Source organism: Aedes aegypti, chromosome 3 (genome assembly GCF_002204515.2).
Source record: "Aedes aegypti strain LVP_AGWG chromosome 3, AaegL5.0 Primary Assembly, whole genome shotgun sequence".
Classification (NCBI taxonomy): Eukaryota; Metazoa; Arthropoda; class Insecta; order Diptera; family Culicidae; genus Aedes; species Aedes aegypti.
The window spans coordinates 114,362,968-114,385,482 of NC_035109.1; the positions used below are offsets into that span (position 1 = coordinate 114,362,968).

The 22,515-nt window shown below is 38.7% G+C and overlaps 1 protein-coding gene across 2 annotated transcripts in view; it reads right to left on the reverse strand.

Annotated features, from left to right (window-relative positions):
* Positions 1-6,549: 6,549 nt before the first annotated feature.
* Positions 6,550-22,515, reverse strand: part of LOC5567055 (alpha-tocopherol transfer protein-like) — a 36,931-nt gene continuing 20,965 nt past the window's right edge. For both annotated transcript variants that reach the window (XM_001651378.2, XM_001651377.2), the window contains 2 exons: positions 7,885-8,189; positions 6,550-7,818 (listed from right to left, as the gene is read on the reverse strand). In XM_001651378.2, coding sequence (XP_001651428.1) covers positions 7,197-7,818; positions 7,885-8,189 — 927 coding nt within the window. In that variant the 3' untranslated portion in view covers positions 6,550-7,196. The remainder of the gene's footprint in view (positions 7,819-7,884; positions 8,190-22,515) is intronic.

A 22,515-nucleotide genomic window follows, 5' to 3' on the forward strand; every position in this document is an offset into this window, starting at 1 on the left:
ATCCTTGAAAGGAAATGCTATTTGGTACCGACCTGATCAAATTCACCCCAGTGATCAATTTGCCTCCGGATTACGGTACCCATCGATCGTGAATATATACTGTAGTTTATTTTCTGAAAGGCTTAAGCATCTTTAAAACAAATGTGTTATGAGATTTTTTTGATTTGGATGATATGGGGTAACATTAAGGTGAAGATGAATCGAAGCCAAACCTCAAATTTTCAAGAGCACACATCTGGAGAACTAAACACCCATTTGAGCTGAAAACTTAATAGATTGGTTCCACCAACTAGTGACCAATCGATTAAGTTTTCAGCTTAAACGGATGTTTTGTTCTCCAGATCTATGCTCTTGGAAATGTGAAATTTGGCTTCGATTCATCTTCAACCTTATTACCCAAGGAAACAATGATCGATATTATTGAAAATTAAGATATTTTCTTAAATCATGGCCCCTGAAGCCGAATATGTTCGTCAATGTTGCTGATTAAAAAAAACTTAGGAATTTTTTCACAACGGAAACGGAATTGAAAATAAATAAATGATGGTTTGAACTTCTTACTAGGAGAAGCATTCAGATCAATGTTACCCCGGAATACGGCATTAATATTTCATAGGTAAAACACGTCTCAACTGAACTGCAAAGCAAAAGATAAAAACAAATCATATAAATTCCGCGATACTTTTTATTCTAATACGAAATTTACAAATCAGTTTTATTGACTTAGGTGCTTTTGCAATTTTGATTTTGAGAATGGAACTGTATACCACTTTTTAACACGCATATTAAAAATGTATTTATCAACACTACAATACAATAGCAACTCTTCAATAGCTCTGTTTCTCAAGTTGTAGACCAATGCGAATGATTTTTTAGCGCAGAATTTTGCATTAGAAAGCATTGCCATAATAGTTACAGTAGATTGAAAGTTAATCAGCATTACCAAACTCAACAATCTTTGGAAGCCAAATTTTTCCAGCAATCATTCCAGAAAATCCAGTCTGAAAACACAACAAAAATTGCTAACACCTCAACTTTGGTCTTGGTGGACTGATCTGATTGATTTAATACCAGGGTGGGTATACGGCTGTCAAATACGAATGAATCCCGTCTAGCCTATCATCTATCTCGCGGGCCAACCCAAACAATACTGGTCGAAAGTACGGGCCACTCCAGACAGCAAACGCTATTCAACGAGATTATACGACCACACTAACACACTCACAAAAGATAAACGGTAGGCCCACCTCGTTGCATACAACCCCTCAGTTTAATAATAATCTATTCTAAAAGGGCCTAATCAGAGACCCATTTTTCTATCAATATTTAGAATTAAAACCCAATGTTATTCAATATTGCAACTCGTGATTAATAGCCAGAATTCCTTCTAAGTAGGGACAATGGAAATTTAGTTTTCGTCGTGAAATTCAAGGAATCCCTCGAAATTCCGCGAAATACGTCAAATTTGGAGAATTTTTATGAACCTCACAGTGAATTCCAGTTTTTTGCTAATGAAAATGGTTTATTTATCTTAAAATCCAAGTTCCATGACATTTTCAGTTCTAACTTGGACGTCTTCCTGGTTAGCTACTTTCGTTTCAAATTTTTCATTCCCCCTCTAAAATTAAACTTTTCATATTAATTTATAAAATAAAAACTATATTTCATGAAATTCCAAGAAATTTTCACATATAAAGGCTATATTCACCAAAAATATGTGGTTTTGGCTAAAATACGGCCAAAAGTATGGAACCGCGATAAAAACGCGAAATTTTCAAAATTTTGCCGCGAATTTCCATTGTCCCTACTTCTAAGTATTGAAATACCTAATGGTTCCACCAGTATTTGATTAAGGTTTTTTTCTCAGTTATCTTCAAAGCCCGAAGAATCGCTTCTCTGAGAACATAAACGCTCTGAAGGTCGTAACATTTGCCTAAATGCTAAGCAAACCAAAAATATTTGATGCATTGAATGCTGCATTTATTAGCTATAAAATAAGCCCCAATGCTTCCGAATGTTTCACTAACTTCTCGAACAAAACCTTCAGTTTGGTTTTTTTAGAGAAGATAATTTATTGTAGTTGTTAATTATAGGTAATTTTGTTTCTATTAAAAACTTCAGGGGTCTACGAATTTGAAAAGAAAACTCTATTTTGGAAAACAAATTTATAAAACCCACTGCAACTCACAATGTTAATATGAATAAAACCTATAACCGGATCCATAGTTGTAGGATGTGTAATGATGATTTTTAAACTAAGTCTGGTAAGCCTTATACTTTTTTCCGGCTCTGGAAAAGGGGCTGACTACAAACCACTGCTCCCCACCCCCTCTTGGGTGTGCCACTGCTGTATCATTGCATGAAGGTCTAATGGAGTGAATCTATGTCATTGGTCGAACGACATTTAGTCGAATGACGTTTGGTCGAAAAGGTTTAGTTGCAACAAAATGCATATTATATTTGGTCGAACATACATTTCGCGGAAGAGGTCTAATCTAAATACAGTGCTGTTCTGAATAATAGCAGCGCATGTCGATTTTCATACAAAATGCTCAACTTTGACATGCTGTAGTTTTGTTCCCTTTCAAGCAATCGAGCTAAAATTTTCTCCACAGAACTACAAATATGATCAATTTTGTAACTACAAAATTTCAGTTTTTTCTGAGTCCCTGCCGAAAAGTGAGACACTAGGTGAAATTTTTCGAAAAAATAGCAGTTTTTCATTTTAAAATTTTTTTTCTACAAATATTTTAAACATTTTCGGTTTAGGTGTAGGTTTGATAAGTAGGAGGAGATTGTTCCAATGGTAAGTGATATACAATTTAAAACTATAATGTCAAGCCGAAATTCAAATTTTTAAAACTGCTATTTTTTCGAACAATTTCACCTAGTATCTCACTTTCCGGCAGGGGCTTAGAAAATTTTGAAATTTTGTGTTTACAAAATTGGGCATATTTGTAGTTCTGTGGAGAAAATTTCAATTCGATTGCTTTAAAGGGAACAAAACTACAGCATGTCAAAGTTGAGCATTTTGTATGAAAATCGACATGCGCTGCTATTATTCAGAACAGCACTGTAGTATGGAACAATGTTTTACGTTCAGTCTGACTATTGTCGAGAGTAGCATCTTGTCGCTAATACAAGAGTGAAGGAATAATTGAATAAGTATCGGTCATTTTAACAACAATCTATTATGCGATTTGTCAAATTTTGGTATTCAATTTAATGGACGCTCTCCCAATATATTGATTAACCTCTTGCGTTTTTGACGTCTCATGCTACTTTTTCATTCAGACATGTTCTGCGATTCGAGATAAGCTATCATAAATGGAAGCAAGTCAACTCGTCTTTCCTTACATACATAGAAGTCACAATGAGCCAATTGGCCATAAGTAAAATTACCGACACCTAACATTCACTTAAAGCATTTTAATTGCCGTTTTAATTCTGATTTCCGCATTCAAAAATCTTATCCACGTCCGTAAGCTGTAAGACCCGGAATTCAAAGAAAGATCCCGAGTACTCTCTACGCCTGCTTCCATCAGATTTCAAAAGAATAATAAATAATTAAAACATTATTTTCACATCGTTGAATAGCAAAATAACTAGTTGAGCAGATTTTCAAAGAATGATGGTATTTTGAAAGAATAATAAATTCACTAGAGCTAAATGTTTCAGTCAATGTACAAAAAACTACTTTCAAAAGTTCAATTGAATAATCATTGAAATCCTAGATTTTGACATAACTTCAAATTACAAATAAAAAGATGTATGAAATTTAAAAATAAGAGTACATAAAATGTCTCGTTTTTTATTCAACAACAGTTGATTATTCAGATTATTGAAAAGAATACGTTATCTTACCAACTTTGTAAAACTTTGTAAAAGAAAAAAAAATCAATTTTACCAAATGATAAACCATTTGAACATAAGCTTTCAACCAAATTTCCTTTCAACTTAACGTCATTGGACCAAAATAAATGTACCAAATAAATTCGACCAAATGTCCATTGGACTAAATGTCCTTTCAACCAAATGTCTTTCGATCAAATGTCATTCGACGAACTGTCCTAAAGCCGATGGAGTGTACTCCAAATAGTTGTTCGATAAGCTTGGATGGCTCGTTGTATCGGAATCCTGGTAAAATATAATTATATGCCATAGTATCAATGATTCTATACCATTACACGGAATACCATTGCCCGGAATGCAATTTACTGGAAGACAATTTACCGGAATGTATCATTACCCGGAAAACCCATTTACCGGAATGTACCATTACCCGGAAAACCAAATCTTCTATTTTCGAATATAGCACATTTGTATACAATTTTTATTCTTTTTCTTTGATGCTGAGCATAAATTATGTCATGCTAACCATTCTCGACTCTCACGGTATCCATAAAACCTTTTTCAAGACATCTCCAAACTGCTATGGACCAAATATTGCTGTGTGCGTTTGAAATGCAAATACCAAATGCGGGAACACCAAACGCGGTAAGATTTTTCAACAAGGAAGGCGAAGTCAACGATTGGTTTTCTTTGCTAGGTTGGTGGTGATATGGATCATGGTTGCTAAGTATCCTTTGGTTACTTTGTGTTACCGCGTTTGAAGCTCAGTTAGACTGGATTTGCACCTCAAATGCAAACAGCAATATGTTGTTCTTCTTGCCGACGTTACGATTCAACTGGGACAAATCCTGCTTCGATTCAACCGGGACAAACCTGCTCTGTTCTAGGAGCATTTCCACAGATAATAGCTGAGAGCCCATGTCAACTGACCATTTTTGCATTCGTTTATAGTTTGACTAGTAAGTACTTGCTCTTGCTCTGAAAAGTCGTCAAATTTGCCAACCAGAAATAATTTTGAACCGGCGGTATTCAATTCCACCAGCATCAGCTCGATCTTTCTGAATAGCTTCACGCCACGTAGGCCCTAAGCTATAAACGAATACTACGATATTGAAATTTGGTTGAACATGTAATTTATTTGTGATTTAAATAGAAAAGAATCTTCTGAAATAGATCGGAAAACTATGTCTACAAATTTGGGCTATGCAACGAAACATCCAGGCAGGGATAGAAACAATGAGAAGAATTATTTTTGTTATACATATTTGATGCCAAATAATAACGAAGTCAATATAAATCGAAAAAAAAACGTCAATCAAATATGGTGCATTTGAGTAAATGGAACATCTCAGCATTTAAAAATGTTTTAAAGTTATGATGGTTTTCTTGTTCCCGAAAATTAAAGCTATGATGTAGCTCGTTATTTGTTTTGGCAGCCATGTTGACATTGCAGCTTGCAATTTCAAAGCAATAAAACTCAGTCCTCATAGTTCATATTGATCCAAAAAAGTATCACTATATGCTCTGACATGCAAAAACATGCTAATACTTTTTTATGTCAGTCAGAGCAATATAAACTGATTATCATTAGTTCGAAATTAAGACAAGATTTAGCAACAATCATCAACGACGCGAACATATTGCCATGACAATAATTTTGGATTCCAATTTTGAAATAGCATAAAAAAAACTAATTTTGCGATGGAAGCGACATACAACAGTGCGATTCTCATTTTAACTTTATGTTTTGAGGAAAGCCAAAAATATCAAGTATTAGGCACTAATTGTGATCGAAAGTAGGGACACAATTTGCCATTGTGATGCCCATAAACTAGAAAGTACAATGAGCAATCAAGATATTTGGTCATTTTCGAATATATAAATATTGCCAAAAATGCCGAAATCGATGTTACTCGAAAGAACCGTCAACTGAAATATGAAGTGTAGAACTAGCCCTCGTGTGTTAAAATACACTCAAATAAAGATATAAAAAAAAAAAAAAACTGAAATATGTCATTCTAGGAAAAGGGATATTCGGGGGATTTGAACTCGGGTGATTGAAGTTTGCGAAAACGACATTCGGTGAATTGACACTCGGCGAAAAGAAGCACAATCAATCGAATTGAAAATTCTAATCATTGCTTATTTATTAATATTTGGCCAATTAGAGAACTGACGGTCGAATATTAAAAGTAAAGCTACATAGTAGGAGCCTTATATAGCTAGTTAAGCCAAGACAAGCTTCAGAGATAAGTTTAAGGAACAGCTTATTTTTAAAAGAAGGCTGAATCAACTATGAAATGCAAATATTTGAAAATGGTGCATATTGACATGACGATATCTTAGACTCCTCTTCGATGCTTATGTTTTTGAAGGAAGATCCTCCCCTGTCCATTATCTTTGGTAGTCATTTCAATTATTTTATGGTCAACATACTGACCTGAATGACCGTAAAACTGTTAAAAGGTCGTTATTAAAAAAGTCTACGATGTAGACAAATAATTTTCCGGTAAATGGTCTTTCCGGGTAATGGTTTTTCGGTCAATGGTTTTCCGGTTAATGGTCTTCCGGGCAATTGCATTCCGGGTAATGGTTTTCCGGGTAATGTTGGAGAACCTGTATCAATCTTGTCGATATTAAGTTCCTTTGCACAGGGTCAATTTCTTTCAACGTTCAATGATAAATTCAAAACTTCAGTTTCCTTTTAAACAAGAAAGTCTTTAATAGCAAATACGTACAAAAATATTTATAACAAAACTGATACAACAAAAACTGACCGCTCTAAATGGTTTCCATCATGGTCTGTATCGTTCCGAGTTTTTATTTTGAATCTTCAATCTCGCATCAACGTAGTTTCTTGTCCATCTTGCGATCTCACCGGACGCCCTTCTAGAATGCGGTTGCAAACCGGAGAATGGTTTTTGGACTAGCCCTCGGACATCCGGACGAGATTACGCTGCGGCTGGGGCGGGGGATCTAGGATCCCGTATGAAATCTAATTCTTTTCAAAAAATCGAAAAATGTTTTGCTTCTACACATCCAAAATGCGGTTCGATGGAAGTTGTGCGTGTACTGAGAATTTGGATTCTTCCTTAAGCAACGTTCTTTTAGAGCGTCCTATATTGTATATTTTGAGTAATTTGGCTAACTAGGTTTGGATGAAATTTATGCGGAAGGGGTGAAAGGGTGAGATGAGATTTGTTAATTGGATTTTTTTTCTATGTTTTGCAAATGTTTTGGTTAATTGGATGTTATTTTTGGGTCCGGGATGAGGTTTCTTGGACGGGATGAGCTTAGTTCGGTGGATGAACTAATGGACGGTGGGGGGATGTTGGGGGGATTGTTTAATCGATGGTCAGCTGTCTGAAGGTACCGTCCATACCGAACAGCTCGTCGGCGGTCTTGGGAGCACCGGGTCTGAGGGATTCATTGGCCTTGCTGGCTTCCTGCTCCTTGAACCAGGCGGTGTATTCGCCCAACTTGGCGCGCCATTGCTCGTTCAGGTCCTTGATGGATCCAGCATCGCCACCGTATTCGGTTGGCAGCATAGCCTTGGGGACGAACTTGTACAGGTCCTCCATGCTGCTGTGGATGTGGATACGCTCGCGGATCTTCTCCTTCAGGAAGGGCTTGACGAAGTTGACGATGGTGTCAACGATTGGCGAAACGTTGACGACGTGCACTTCCTTCAGTTTAACTGGGTAAGCCTCCTGGACGCAGATGAGGAACTTCTTGACCAGTGTGGGCGTGAATTTGGCAAAGTGGGTTGGGCTGGCCACGCTGGCATCCATGATGTAGACATCGCCGGCAACGCCGACCGATTCCTCGGCCAGGCGGACGTCACCGATCATCAGCGTCAGTTTCATCGACTCGATGACGTTCGGGGTGGTGATGTCCTTGTCGGTACCGCGGAGCATCACCACACGGCAACCAGCTGGGGTCAGTCCTGGCAGTGGTGGCATGTGACTGTTGGGGAGGGCGAAGAATGGAGTGTTAGATGAAGTAAGGTGTGGCTGGGAAATTGCTACTTACACGACGTTCAGAATCTCGCCCATTTCCGGACGGTTGACGTCGCGATCGGTGAAGAACTCCGGCACGGCGTTACGCATGGTGTAGTACATGTCCAGCTTCTGCTTGACGCGCTCCAGGCTGAACTTGCAACCACGCAGGAAGGTACGCAGGCGGGCATCGTCCATGTCCTTTGGCAGATGGGGCTGCTTGCCGAGCCATTCGCGGATGATGCCGATGTCGCGCTCAATGTCGGCTGGGTTTGCTGGCTCGCGCAACTCCTCCTTGATCTTGGCGCTCAGTTCACCGGATGGCTGGACGAGAGTCATCTGTTGGGAAGAGGATTGGGGGAAGTTTGCGGTTAGCATAACATTCTTGGTCGGTCGTTAGTTGGGGGTTAAAATTAGTGAACAACATGAATCAAACAGTAAAGAGCATAAACGAATCAGCCTTGTAAACTCCGATGGCAACATCGCGCGATTCAATGAAACATTTTGCAATGGTTTGAAACTCAACATTGTAGCATGACGAAATACAGCCTCAGCCAAGCACAAACCCGCTTCAAGCTTGCGGTTCAAACCAATCCGAAGATCTCGGAGGAACGTCTGCGGGCGCTGGCCGGGTTGCGGAGAGAGGGACGCGAAACAGCTGAGCAGATTTCAACAGTCCATTCTCTCGCAAGTCAAGTGGCTGTTGTTGTCGTTGTTGTAGTTGTTGTGGAGAGCTTAAGAGCCCCCCATCAGTTTTGTATACACAGCGCAAATACTTTCGCTTTTCAGGCAGCAGAACGCGGCTCATACTCTTCATGTAGGACTGTCGTGGTAGACGTCGAGGCCCTTGACTAGATTTTTTTTGCTCTTTTATTCAGTTTTTTGCCATGTCTAGCTCTGCTTTCTTGGGGTTGATTGTGAAGAAAGATTGGTAAAGATGTCTTAAGCGGGGACAAATTTGTGTATTCTTATATTGATATGTAAGCGAAGGAGCAAAAGGAGGATGAATGAACTGATTGATTGTGGTTCGTAAAGTCATGTTTTAAACTAATCAAATAACTGGAATACATTTGCTTCATTCGTATTCGCTTAACAAATGGACGATAATAATAATGGGCTTCGTAGCCGTGCGGTTAGCGGCGTCAGTCGTTTAGGCGTATTGTGCTACGGAGTGTGGGTTCGATTCCCGCCCCAGTCGGAGAAAACTTTTCGTCAAACGAAAATTTCTTCACTGGTCCACTGGTCGTTCCATGTGTCCGTTGTCTAATGTTAGTAATGTTCAGTCTGTGCAGCCTTTGGCTGAAGACGGTGTAAATTGTCTCTCTCTTTAATTCAAAATTCTGCCATATCAGCATTATTTAACGGATTGACTTCGTTTTTGCTCCTACGGAATCGGTATTTTTTCCAGAATGTTGGAATTTTTGAAAATGTTCTACGGTTTGCAATTATTCCAAATGACGTGGAAATTGAGGAAAGCCGGGGATCAGATACTATTCCACTAATTCCACCATAACTATTCCTAATAGTATAAACAACACTTCTACTAACAATTTAAACTTTGCAGTGCTTTGCGAAAGCTCAAACCTAATAATTCGTTTTCTGGCATGATAGAAATGATTTTTTATCCCAGTTAATGTTAATGCTTCAGTCGAGGATAGATTACCAACTGGTGAGCTCGTTTTATACTTTCATATATTTAATCATTGAGCAAACTATGGATGGTTCGTCACTATAAGTGTCGGCATGAGTCATTATTTCTGTTTTATATTAAAATTGAGATACACGTAGGGAAATTTACGTATTCTCGGCAATCCAAGCCGACACCGTGTTTTTTTTTGTAATTTCTTCGGACATTAGCAGACAAATTATGTTTATATGTATGCGCTGCTCTATCCTGTATGGATTCACATCGAAAGACTTGTTAAAAGCTTTTTGTAAATGTTTTTCAAACGTTTCGAATACCTCTTGCCAGTGTGACTATTATCGGCAGTCTCATTCTCTTCAGCACGTTTTCCATAAGAACTGCTGGTGTATCTCTTCGGCAGCTCCATGCAAGAAAAATCGTCTTTAATTGATTTGTTTCTATGCTTTGCCGCAATTTTTTTAACTTTATATTGTCTCAGAGTTGTATGCTGCAAAATCAAACAGAATACGCAAGTTCAAACAAATGCTTCGATGTTTTGAACAAGATGCTTTTCAGATACAAGCCACTGTTTATATATTTCAAAAGACAATGGAAAGCGAGTCGTTTTTAAAAATGCAAATTTTCATGTTAGAGAAACGTCTTCTAGAATTTGTCGTCCCTGTCCGCGAACGAAACTTGCAAAGTTCAAGCTCAACCAAACCAGTCTGACAACAAACTGCGGATATACATATTATCTGTTTGATTTTCAATCTGAATCGTCTAAATATTGGCTGAATATTGGCATTGACCGAATGCAAATATTTGAATGTTTAGGATGAATTCTGGTTTCACTAGAGACACTGCAAAAGTATAAAACCATCATCATAGGTGATGAAGTAACTCCCCATATTGAAGCTCTTGTGCTAGTGTCGCAATCCATCTTCAACATAATTGCCGCTCATTTTCGGCCATAAACCGACCGAATCTCCTCCGGGCCACGTGGTTCTTCACATTGCTCCTCTAAAGCCATAAAGCCAGCAGACCTCTTCAGACGTCGCGTTGTTACGCCACAAACCCTCAAATCGGCCTTATTACTCGGTGCAGTGGAAACGAAAGAAAATAAAAAAATCAGGTTCAAAGCTGACCGTTTCTACCCTACCACCGCCGCGCACCACCAAGAAATAGTTATCTAGCGCAGTCAGTGGCACAACATCATCTCGGCGCAGGGGTAATTATGGTTCGTTTCGCACCAGCACGGAGGATTCGCTCCACTGCAAGCTATGTATGACTCACTCCACTCGGACGTACAAGACGCTTCTTGCGCAATTCTTCGTTCGCGCAGTTGGACCTTGGACCCCCTGAACCAAGTCAACAGACCACAAGCATCTCTTAATCACCGCCGCTCTTTTCCCAGCCCCCGGTAATGGCCATTATTACCTGGCTGCGGAGAGTTTGGCCACCACAGTTGCGTACCAGGAGGAAATAATTGTGCCATGAATTTGTAACCATGTGGATGGACTTTGTTGCCACTGTGGGTCAGAAAACAGAATTTTGCGACAAAATTTCTAGCACTTTCATGGTTAACAAAAGTATGCCATAGAATTGTCGTAACAACATAAATGACATTTTTTATGCATTTAAATAATTGCGTTTCCGTTGACTTAGTTAGCAATTTCACATTGTGCGAAGCGCTTCAGTTAAGAGTAAAAGGGCGAAACAATGTGATCAGAAGTACTTTGACTATAATGGCGATTTTACTTGATGTGGCATCCGATCTACATCAGCTTTTAGTCTATTATATCACCCTTTTTCTGATATTTTACAAAACAAATTTCCTTATCTCTCCGATGTCCACTTTAAAATAAGCGCACATGAATGTCTGTAAGGATGAAACGTAGTGTTCTTAAAAGGGCTATTTACATTTCAGCCCAGATTCATGGGTGCAAAATAGAAATAGCAACAGTCGAGTTTCTATTTGACTGAATTCAATACATTTAATCATAAATAATGCATTGCTGTTTCCCGAGAAGCACACGTGTTATAATTGAGCATTACAAAATGATATATGACCAGATATGTTCATATATAAGTTGATGATGCTCAATTATAACATTTGTATTGCTTGGGTTTTGTGCCTCACAGCGGCAGTGTAACTTGACCATTTGGTCAAATTAGCAAATATGACATAAGGGAATTTTCGTATTCTCGGCAACCTAAGCCAATACCGCGCTTCTCTTATATTCTCGCTTCTCTAGATAATCCTCTATCGATCTAAATCGACAGAATTGTCGAAATCTGGTTTGCAACGTTTTTAATATGCTTCGAACTTTTCGTGTTTTATATCCTGTAAATAAAGAATAAAATAATATGTTGATCAGTCCACAGTTCGGGAAGTCTCCCTCCTGTGCCAACTGCAGCCAGTACTTATATCTCAGAACTACCGTAGGTACGAACAGATAAAAGGTACCAAGTCAAAAAGTAGAATAAATAATATCACTTGAGATAGGTAGACATGACAGTCCTTTCCCCTTTAGAAACTTTCTAATAACTCTTTAAAACCACCTACAAGTTGCAACAACTCGTACAACGAACAATCGAAAATATATCCAAAGAATTCCACGATCTTATCTGAAATACGCAAATTTGCTAATTCCATGACTACAACAAAACATTCAAATCATTGGATTTTACTGCTCAACATTACATTTGCCAAATTCGTCAACACTAAAGAACAATTTCGTTCATCTTAATACAGCAATCACTTCACAAAAGAACAACTATGTTCACAATAAACGACAATTTCGTCAGCTCTTAAGAACAATTTGGTTCAACTCAAATCGGCAATTTCACCACACTTTCAAAAACAGATACAATTGGCAATTCGCCACCCCAAAGAAAATCGATTATCTTCAACACACGTTTCCATGATCCTCGTCGCCACTTTTATACCCTGTAAATATAGAATAAAATAATATGTTGATCAGTCCACAGTTCGGGAAGTCTCCCTCCTGTGCCAACTGCAGCCAGTACTTATATCTCAGAACTACCGTAGGTACGAACAGATAAAAGGTACCAAGTCAAAAAGTAGAATAAATAATATCACTTGAGATAGGTAGACATGACATCGTGCTAGTGTGCCTATGTCGGCAGTTCCGTTTTCTTCGGCAACCTTGTCATAAGAACTGCGGGTTAATCTGTTATTCTATTATAGGTAACTGAACAACTTTGGTAAAATCACTATTTTTTTAATTGTTGTCGCTAAATTTTGACCTTTGTTCCATAGTGAGCTGAAAAATATCCGCGTGCGCGTGCTAATTGCACAAAACAGACTGACCAACCGACACAAAACATGGAGAGCTCTGCACTGCTCTTGTTATACTTGTGGTTCTTTCCACCGGTTTCTCTTGTTTGAAATTTTTATTTCTTCTCGTGAAGGTGTATCATTTTCCGCCCGAGGAGCGTTTGTTGGTTAGCTTTCAAAATCTCTCGGGGGGATGGAGGAAAAGTTCGCCTCATTCGCTTGCAATTAGATCGGTTGATTGCATGGTGTGATGTTCATTAAAGAGATTCGATATCTTTTGGATGGGGCTCATTTGAGCGTTACGTGCGCGCTGTTATTACACTCACTGTAGTTTTTTTTATTACCATTTGAGACGCGAATTAATCAAGGGCTACGCTTGTTTGCAGAAACAATCAAGCAATAGAGATTTGAAGTGAAGCTTGATCGAAAGTGTAGCAACGCATGCTTCTCCAGCATCGTTATTAGAATAGATAAAACAATAATTGCGTCTCAACCCGTATCCGTCAAGCAAATTAACAAAAATTCAAGGACATCAAAAGTTCATCTATCTATCTATATTATTAAAAATGGAAAGGTGTTCGTACATCATGAGTTGGCTTCAGGACAGATCAACAGATAAATGCATTGTGTATTCTTTTCGCAAGATCCGTTAAGCAAAATTTCGTTGGACAAAATGGGTCACTTTTTGTATCCTCGAGCAAGTATCAAAGCTGAAGCTTCAATACGTGAGACATAGACATGTTCTCCAAAAAAGCATAACCTTTATGTAAATCTTAGTATTTTGATTGTATAAGTTATAATTTAATAGACCAATTTTCGTTTGAAGTCAGTTTTAAAACCATGACAAAACCTGAAAAGTTACTTGGACATGCTCTCGTAGAAGCATAGTCGTCCAGAAGTACCGTGGACATCCGACAAAAATTTTCAAAGAAATCTGCAAAAAAAAATCACACGAATCTATCAAGCATACAACGGCTGTGTAGATTTGCCTAAATCCTATATTGAATACGCTCAGATAGAGATTTAATTGGGAAGGATCCAAGCCTAAGGAAAAATTCATTATCGTACTAGGAGCCTGTTAAAAGTCTCCGTAGAACATCAACTTTGAAAGATATACCAAAGATTCACGATTACTGCAAGTGTTCATCAAAGATATTTCGTTTAATGTATCAAGGATCATGCAAGAATTTGCTTTATGTCTTGGAGAAAATCTGTTCAAGTTCTTATCAGAAACCTGTCGAGAATCTTTAAAGACAGTTTCTCAGAATCCTGATAGTTAACTTAAAAGTTCGTTAGAGATCTTGGGAAGAATCGGTTGATCGATTCTCCTAAAGTAATCGTCAGAGATCTGAAGTTTAATGAATCAAAATCATCGTTGAAAATTTCTCCAGAACTTCGGGAGGAATTCATCAAAGGTATTGTAAGTATATTAGTCATGATCTCAATCCTTAACGGAAACAATTCCAAAAAAACTTCCAAGAATCTGTCTAGGGGTGTAACGAGGAGCTTGTTCAATATTTCTCTTTCAAACTCTAATTTCAACATTCCCGAACAACGCAATTCCACCCAGATTCCCACAGAAGATGACACCGTGCAATAGTTATTTTCAACATTTTGCACCTTGAAAGTCAACAAGCGTGCAAGTGTGATATATTATTGCAGCAAAATGTCGTCCTTTTCCAAACCAATGCGCTTGCTGGCCCTTCTCGGTGCTCTCCCGACCAGTTTTGTGAAGGTTAGTTCCAGAAGGAATAAAAGAACCCATAGTTCAGATGAGCAGCATGTACTGGGAACTTTTTCTCCAGAAAGAAGTTGCTTCTGGAGGGGATTTCATTCACCTAGTGGTTATGTACGCAGTTACAAAGCAAAACCATGCTGAAAGTGTCCGGGTTCGATTCCCGGTCGGTTTAGGATCTTTTCGTAACGGAAATGTCTTTGATTTCCCAGGACAGATAGTATCAGGGCAAAGAAAGCTCTCACTTAATAACTGTGGAAGTGCTCATTGAACACTCACCTGAGAAGCAGGCTCTGTTCCAAACAGGACGTAGTGCCAAGAAAAAGAAGAAATTCTCCGACGCTACCATAGCAGAACCAGAAGGACGAACACAGTTTTGATAACCGTCATAAATAAATCCTTTACTCCGACACATTTTCGTCTCACTTGGCAGGGCAGCTGCGAACTTCGCCAACGAAGGAAGGTTACGAAATTAAATGCTTGTTTTAATGTTTGATTTCATATCTCGACTGCAGATCTGCCATTTGAGTGGCCTTGGATGATGATGGTGATGATTATACTGATGATGACGCCAACCGAGGGATTAGTTACACACCCGGCTGGCGACGCTTTCAACCGAAATCGTATTTCTTGTAGGGTAGAGGTACCAAATGGGTTTTTGATTTTTTTTTCCAAAATATGACAAATTTTGTTTCCACATGGTAACTTAATGTTTTCTGACCACAATAGTAGACGTTTCAGATTTTGCGCCTCTAAATCGCGAGAAATCAATAAAAATCGGAAAAAGAAATAATTTCGGTCTTTGAAAGACGAACATTATGACTTACTTTGTAGCTTTGAGTTTTGAGTGTTTTCAGTTTACCGTGCACAGTTTATTTGTATTTGCTTACATCGGTGGAGAAGCGGTGCAAACATGGGTCTGTCATTTCCATAGACCAATCCAATTGCCTACGTAGTAGTGCAATGTTGACAAAATTGTCTTTGTTTGCTGTGAGAACTGTCACAACATTGCTTTCGTTTGCTGTGAGAAATCAAACATAAACAGAATTATTGCCGAGCATTCACTTTCTTGTGGGACTTACGTTGACCGAAGCTCAAATGACGTCAAACAAACATCGATACGTTTTCATTCTGAGGAAATCGACTTGTGTAAGATTGATCGTGCGTAAGTGTTCGTGACAGTTTGATTGTAGACCTCTATGGACCGTTGCACGAGTTCACTAATTTGACGTTTGAGCGGTGCCGAATTCACGGGTTTCCGTGGTCCGCTCAAACGTCAAATAGTGAACCCGTGCATAGGTCCGTAGAAGAACTGTCAAAGTGCTTCGAGATCAGCTGATTTGAAGCGTCTCGTGAAAAGGCCTATTGCAAAGGATATAATGGTGAGGGGTTGTCTTTTTCGTAATGCTCGGAACTTATAATTCTGTGCTGTTACTTCAATAGGGCCTAACTGACATTAGCAATTTCTCTTCATCGATCCTCTCTTTCGCTAAATTAAATACATCTGTAGTATTTCTTGTTAATGAAGCAAGATACATATAGTGATTCTTCATCCTGCAGCCCAAAAATATGTTACGAAAAGAGAATCGATTTTCTGCAATAACGAAAAGAGAACAACGATGAAGAGAAATCGATGAATGCATATAAGCCCTTATGTAAAAAAAAACACACAGGATTGTCATCAACAAGTTATGCTTAAGGTGAAACATCTCGGAGTCCAAAGATGACCGGCACAATGGCCGATTTGTGTCCCTACTCACGTTTTCAAAGGCACTAAACTGGAGAAATAGTAGGCAAACGTTCCTGATCTTCTTATTTTAAGCTTTCTGCTAGTGCACAAAGCCAAAATAAAAAGTACACTGTTGTTGGATGCTTTCTTCACCATATTTGTGCCTTTGAAGTTTTAGTGCAATCTTAGAAGTTGATTCAAAACTGTTTCACCTTAAGTCTTAGAAACACGACTTTAATCTGATTTTTATCTATACTGTCCACATATTGCGTCCATAACTGGTACACCTCCCCTAGCAGTCACAACGTAGAATTCATCTCTAACTGGCGTAGCCACCGTCATATACGAGTTACCTTGTTACATAATCATGGGCAAGTACTGGGGCATCAAAACCACTTTCCTGGCTCATTTTTGCTAGTGCTTTGAGTTCAAATTGAGATAGGGTGCCGGTACCAATGGTTGTAATGTACCAGTAGATTGGACTATGGAATAAATCGTACATTTTTCGATAAAAACGACATGTGTTATTTTTGGTGGATAGATCGCCTCTAGTTTAGCCGATTTGCCAAATTTCAGTTTTTTATTCTATCAAAAAGTCATATAAATAATTAATTTAACGCAAAAAATTTGCTCCCTTGCACCAATAGTCGCCGTCGTGTTCCAGTAGTGGATCAACGGATGGAAGCAGTTTTTAAAATGGATGTATAAAAATGAAGAAAAGTCCCAGAGATGATCTTTATGCTTCATTCGAAAGATATTAATTGCTGTTTCGAGGGAAAAATGTAAAACCCATGTAAAATTGTACCATTTTGTTCAAAATTCCTTGTATCATTCCCGAACGTCTACTACTGGAGCACTAGCGCAACTACTGGAACACGTGTACCAATAGTGGCTCAAGCGATTTTATGTTAAAAAAATAGTTTTATCACTCTTTTTATATTTTTCCCATATAGTAGAGGTTGAAATCTTTCTGTTGACGCCAATAGATCTCTGTTAAGGCTTTTCGTTATTTTGTTATGATTTTTTACAGCTTAGGTAGTCCACTAATGGCACCGGCACCCTAGGTACTTTAACTCTCCCGTATGACGATGATGACTACGACTTTTGCTTCAAGCAATGAATGTCTGCGCGCAAAGAAACCAGGCAAGTACCACAATATGGACCCACGTGAAAAGCGAATCAAGTTTTTGTGTATCTACTTAAAAATGCTGACGTGTGTGATGGTATGGTTGGTAGGGGCGGCGTGGTTGCTCGTGCATGCTTTCGGAGAATTTCAATAAGCGGATAAACTTTTGCGGGAAATAACGAGAATTTATAATCCAGACTGACGGAGGCAACCTACAGTTGGTTCCCGATGGATAACGTGAATGGAGCTCTCGCATTCGAAATTCAGATTGTATAAAATGATGTAGATTGTTATCAAATATGACAACATTTAGTCCCATATAGGCGGAGTTGGGAGGTCAACGACTGTTTAGAGTTAGGCAAGAACTTCTTTGAGTATTGTCCCTCAAATTTCGAAGCATCATGAACAAGATTGATACCCATTCGGTTCAATTTAATTATATTCTACTAAGATTTTAGTACAAGTACATACACAATTTGATCCAATATAATTGTACAAACCCAGATTCACTTATCTTCAAGAGATCACTAGTAACGTTTGTTAATCAGAAGAATCCTGTACTCAATGGAGTTCTTGGATAACCTCTTGCCAGTCGTTGCTGATACTTGATAACCGAAAAGCACCGAACATACAGAGTTCACATAGAATTAACTCTAGTATTCAAATTTTCACCAGAGTCAAACCATCAACGATGCCACTACTTCTATTAAAAGCTTGATGCCCGAACAGGATAATAATCTTTAATGACAACAACGCTCTGTTGGCGCATTGTGCGATACAACAGAACTCTGCACAATGGACCAATGCACGAGTTCACTAATTTGACGTTTGAGCGGTGCCAAACTCACTCGTTTCCATGGTCACATAAATATCACGGCTCTGCTCAAACGTCAACGACTGAACTCGTGCATTGGTCCATGGCAAAATCTTTGCCAGTCAACAATCACCCTCAAAGGACCGTCGCATAGCCTTCAAAGTTTGCCGCTTCCGCTTGCTTCTTGAGCGGTGGAAAACGTAATCCACCTCATATTCCAAAACGGTGCCGGTGCTTCGCACCTAGGCAACGAGCCTGAATAACAACTTCCCACGTTTCCATTTCCCAACCCAGTTGGCATCGCTCACTCCTTCAGTCACTCACTCACTCCCGCGTTCACTCATAACTCCCAAATGAGCATATCAAATATTCATGGAGCGTTTTTCCATACGCCGGCAGGCTACCACCGCAAAGCCCAATCCTGGCCGGAAGTTTAGGGGTGGCTGGTGGCAACCCACACATGACGGGGTTCCCCACCCACGAACTCCACAAGCAGTAACATCAAATGGACCATGCAGGCCAGCGGGAGCCTAAGTGGGACCACTTAGCAATTATTTGGTCATACGACGACGATTCGAGTACGTCGTAAACGGTTTTACTATTTACGTGTTATTTTTACGTTTCGTCCCCGAGAACGGTAGGGGAATGTTGTCACACGCTGCTGGACTCGGATATTGACGTTCTAGAATGTTCGCGTCAGTTGAGAAATGAATTTCGACATGGGAAGATGAACTTGGGAAGGAAAGCTTCGTTCTCATTTCCGTTTTGATCAATCAATGGAATAATGAAGTCGAATTTACAAAAACTGTGAACTCGATTCAGTTGAGTTACTTCCAATTAATCCTTGAAAGTTGATCCAAAAACTGATACGTTTCCACTTACCAAGTTCTAGCCCTTTGAGTCTCACGATACAATCCAACGAGTTCGCTAGTTCTTTGTAAATGATCTTAATTATGTAAGGTGGTTACATAATTGAGATCATTTACAAAGAACTAGCGAACTTTTGCCCCCCTCCTCAAGTATCAGGATTGAGATTCGCGTCATTTTATGGCACTGCTTTATTGCTCCTATTTGAGAAAATGGATACAGGAAACGCAGCTGGAAGCTAATTGCCGCAAGTCGTAACTACTGACCGTGATTGATTCGCCGCCGCCGCCACCGACGCCACATACTTTGTGTTGGCTGGGCGATTCCAAGCATACGATGGAGAGAGATGGAAATCAATTGCTTTGGGAAACTGAGGTTTATGGCATCTCAGGCGGTAATGATCTGACTCAAGTGTATATTGTTTTTTTGTTACTCTGTTTTGTTTTCTATATTAGCTTGCGACACTAGAAATCTTTCGAATCATTGAGATAATGCGATGGCATTCTGTTCGAATAATCCTCATTAGAGTGGCCCTTGAACAAAAAATTGTAAAACTCAACTGGGCACCCCTGGACATGTGCCTTAGTAGACTGATGCAAATTTTGAAATTTTTGTTCCCCTATGCTTAAACGATGTCAATTATGATGAAAATGATCCTCCCAAAATTTGAAGTGATTCGGAAGAAATTTGGTTGTGCACGCGCTATTTGAAGTTTATATGGAAATTACTATGGAAAAGGCAAACCTTTTGTGTTCAGTCCTCTAACTGCTCGTCATAATAATCTATGGAAAAGTGAACACACTCATCTCATGTGAAAACTTCCCAGCTACAATTTTGCCCAAGACCACATTTTGATGGGACGTAAGGATAATTTGTAATCATTGATAACAAAGTCTAAATCATGCTGAGATGATCATTCGAATATATTCAATTACTTTCAGAGCAACACTGCTTTTTTGCTGTAGAACAAAGTAGCCTGGATTACTTTGATCTATTCTACCCGCCAGGAGCACCACTGTTGCCTGCCGAGCAGTTGGTTGAGCATGCAAAATGCAAACCCACCTTATGATTATGAATAGCTCCCTCAACTGGCGCATTCAATTCGAAGTTTGTATGGAATATTCGTTTCAAATATATTGAAAATTGACCCTATGTCACTGTTTCTTTCGGTATTCTAGTGAATCGCATTCAATTAAGCCCAGAATGACTAATTCACTAGTTGATACTCTAACGAATATAGTTGCAGAAGGTTGTATCTGGATTTAAGCTCATTTTAATTAACCTTTCAGTAGTTGAAAGTAAGGCTTAGATCAGCACTCCCGTACAATCACATATATACATGTACCTTGTACCGCAGCTCGCCCAGCGTCATAGGTGGCTCTGATGCGCTTAGTTGCTACCACCCAGCTAAGTTTAAGAAGTACTGAGCAGTATTGCAAATCTACTTCAGATAGTTAAAACTCCAACTTCCTCTATTTTAATCATCGTACAACCTTCTACAATATGGTTTGCTATGGTATCAAGTAGTGTTTTTGGCATTCTGGGTTCAATTGAACGCGAGAAACAATTTTGCTGACCCAAACAGGAGATGATGTGATGTTTCCCATATGTTTGAGCTGAAAATCCCATATTAACTACAATTCAATTGCGCCAGCTCATGGAACGATCAAATGAACTAATTTCCAGGATTCCAGAAAATTTTCAGGAAGTCTTCCTCTAATCCTAAGGAATAATCCCGGGGGGTGCCTGGTGGAATTACTCAACTTTATTTTTATCCCATACTGAGCTGGGCCAGTCTAATCTTCATTGCTGCAACGAATGTCAAAAACAGCTCTCAAATTCATTTAGAATCTTTTTCTACTTGTTAACTGATTCATCTCAGATGTTGCCAGAAAATAGAACATCCAGCACTATCATAAACCTCGATGGGTTTCTGGCAAATATTTCACCATAAATTTGTCAAGAGTCACCACGTCATGAAGATCTCATGATCTCATCAATACCAATATCTTATGTTAAGGTCAAACAAGGAATATGTCATTCTGACATGAATCTCTATCGACTTTCGTTTCACTTCCAGAATGCGACTGGGTACAGCGTAGCAACAACATTTTCAGGTTTTATCATGGTTTTATTACTGACTTTTACTCATATAATGCTTTATAAACCGTAATAGAACCAAATGATGAAAAAAGTGAGGTAGATATATGTAGGTTGTTCAAATTTACTTGCATGCAGAAAGGTTAAGGGTTCTGCCAAGAGTCTTACAAGGAATCCAATAAGATTCTTGTTTATAACATCTTTAATGTTTCATATATAATTTCACCTGGAAATTTTCAACGATATTTAAATGAATCAACCAAGGACCTCGAGAAAAAAATATCTGCTACAGATCTGCACCAAAATGGGAAGAAATGTCTCCAGCAATACGCCACAAACTTGAGAGATGACTACAAAAAGCGTTTGCTTAAAATTCGAAACAATTCAATTAGGAAACCATCTCAAACTCCATCTTTGGGTTTAGCATTTGAGAAAGAATTTATTACAACATTTATTGAGTTAAATACCGTTTTGTCTCAAATTCCAAACGTGGCTTATATTCCGAACCAGTCTTCCCATGAACAGAACCGATGTTCAACTTTGGTTTGATCCTTGCAACTTGTGTTGAACCGAAAACGCGCTTGGTCTCTGTACCAGTGTACTGCGCCAAACTTAAGTTCAAATAATGGCACAAAGCAGACAGACAGAGAACTGTTGAAATCCACGCGAATAAATTTCTACGATCAGATGAAACTTCTTGGCACAAATCGCAGGTCCCTTAAGGCTTGAATAAATGTTTTATTAAGGCAGACCAACTAGGATCAATATTTTAGATAACATTTAGCGGTAACTTTATGAAAAAAAGGAAACACTTTTTCATACAACAAGACACGATAAGTAGAAATTGATAGGCGTGGATTTCAACTGTTTTCTGTCTGTCTGTTTTGTGCCATCGTTTTGAACCTCGGATGCAACCGAAAATTTGCACCAAAATTTAAACCGAAGTGCAAATCAATCGGCGTTCGAACCGGTGTTCAGACCAATGTTAACTTTACACATGTTGGGGTTTAGATTCAGGTTTAAGCGTTTCGGTTTAAACCCGAGAACAGAGTACAAGGAGAGTACGAAACCGCCTGAACGAGCGTGTCCGGTGTTCGTTTGTGAAAACTGTTCCGAACATTCGACTTCAAACAGTGATTTTTAAATAACATCTTCAATGTTTCTGCACAACATAATACATTAATCTAAAACTAAAGTTCTCCGTATTGAAAACATTAGTTCAAGTCTTTAAAATTGCCACTGTTCAGAATTTAAGTTATGTTCGGAATGTGAGACTGAACGGTAATTTTCAAAAATTTCACTTGAGCGTCTTAATTCCTAAGGCTGCACAAACAAACAAAAATGTTTGTTCAAAACCTACAATAAATTT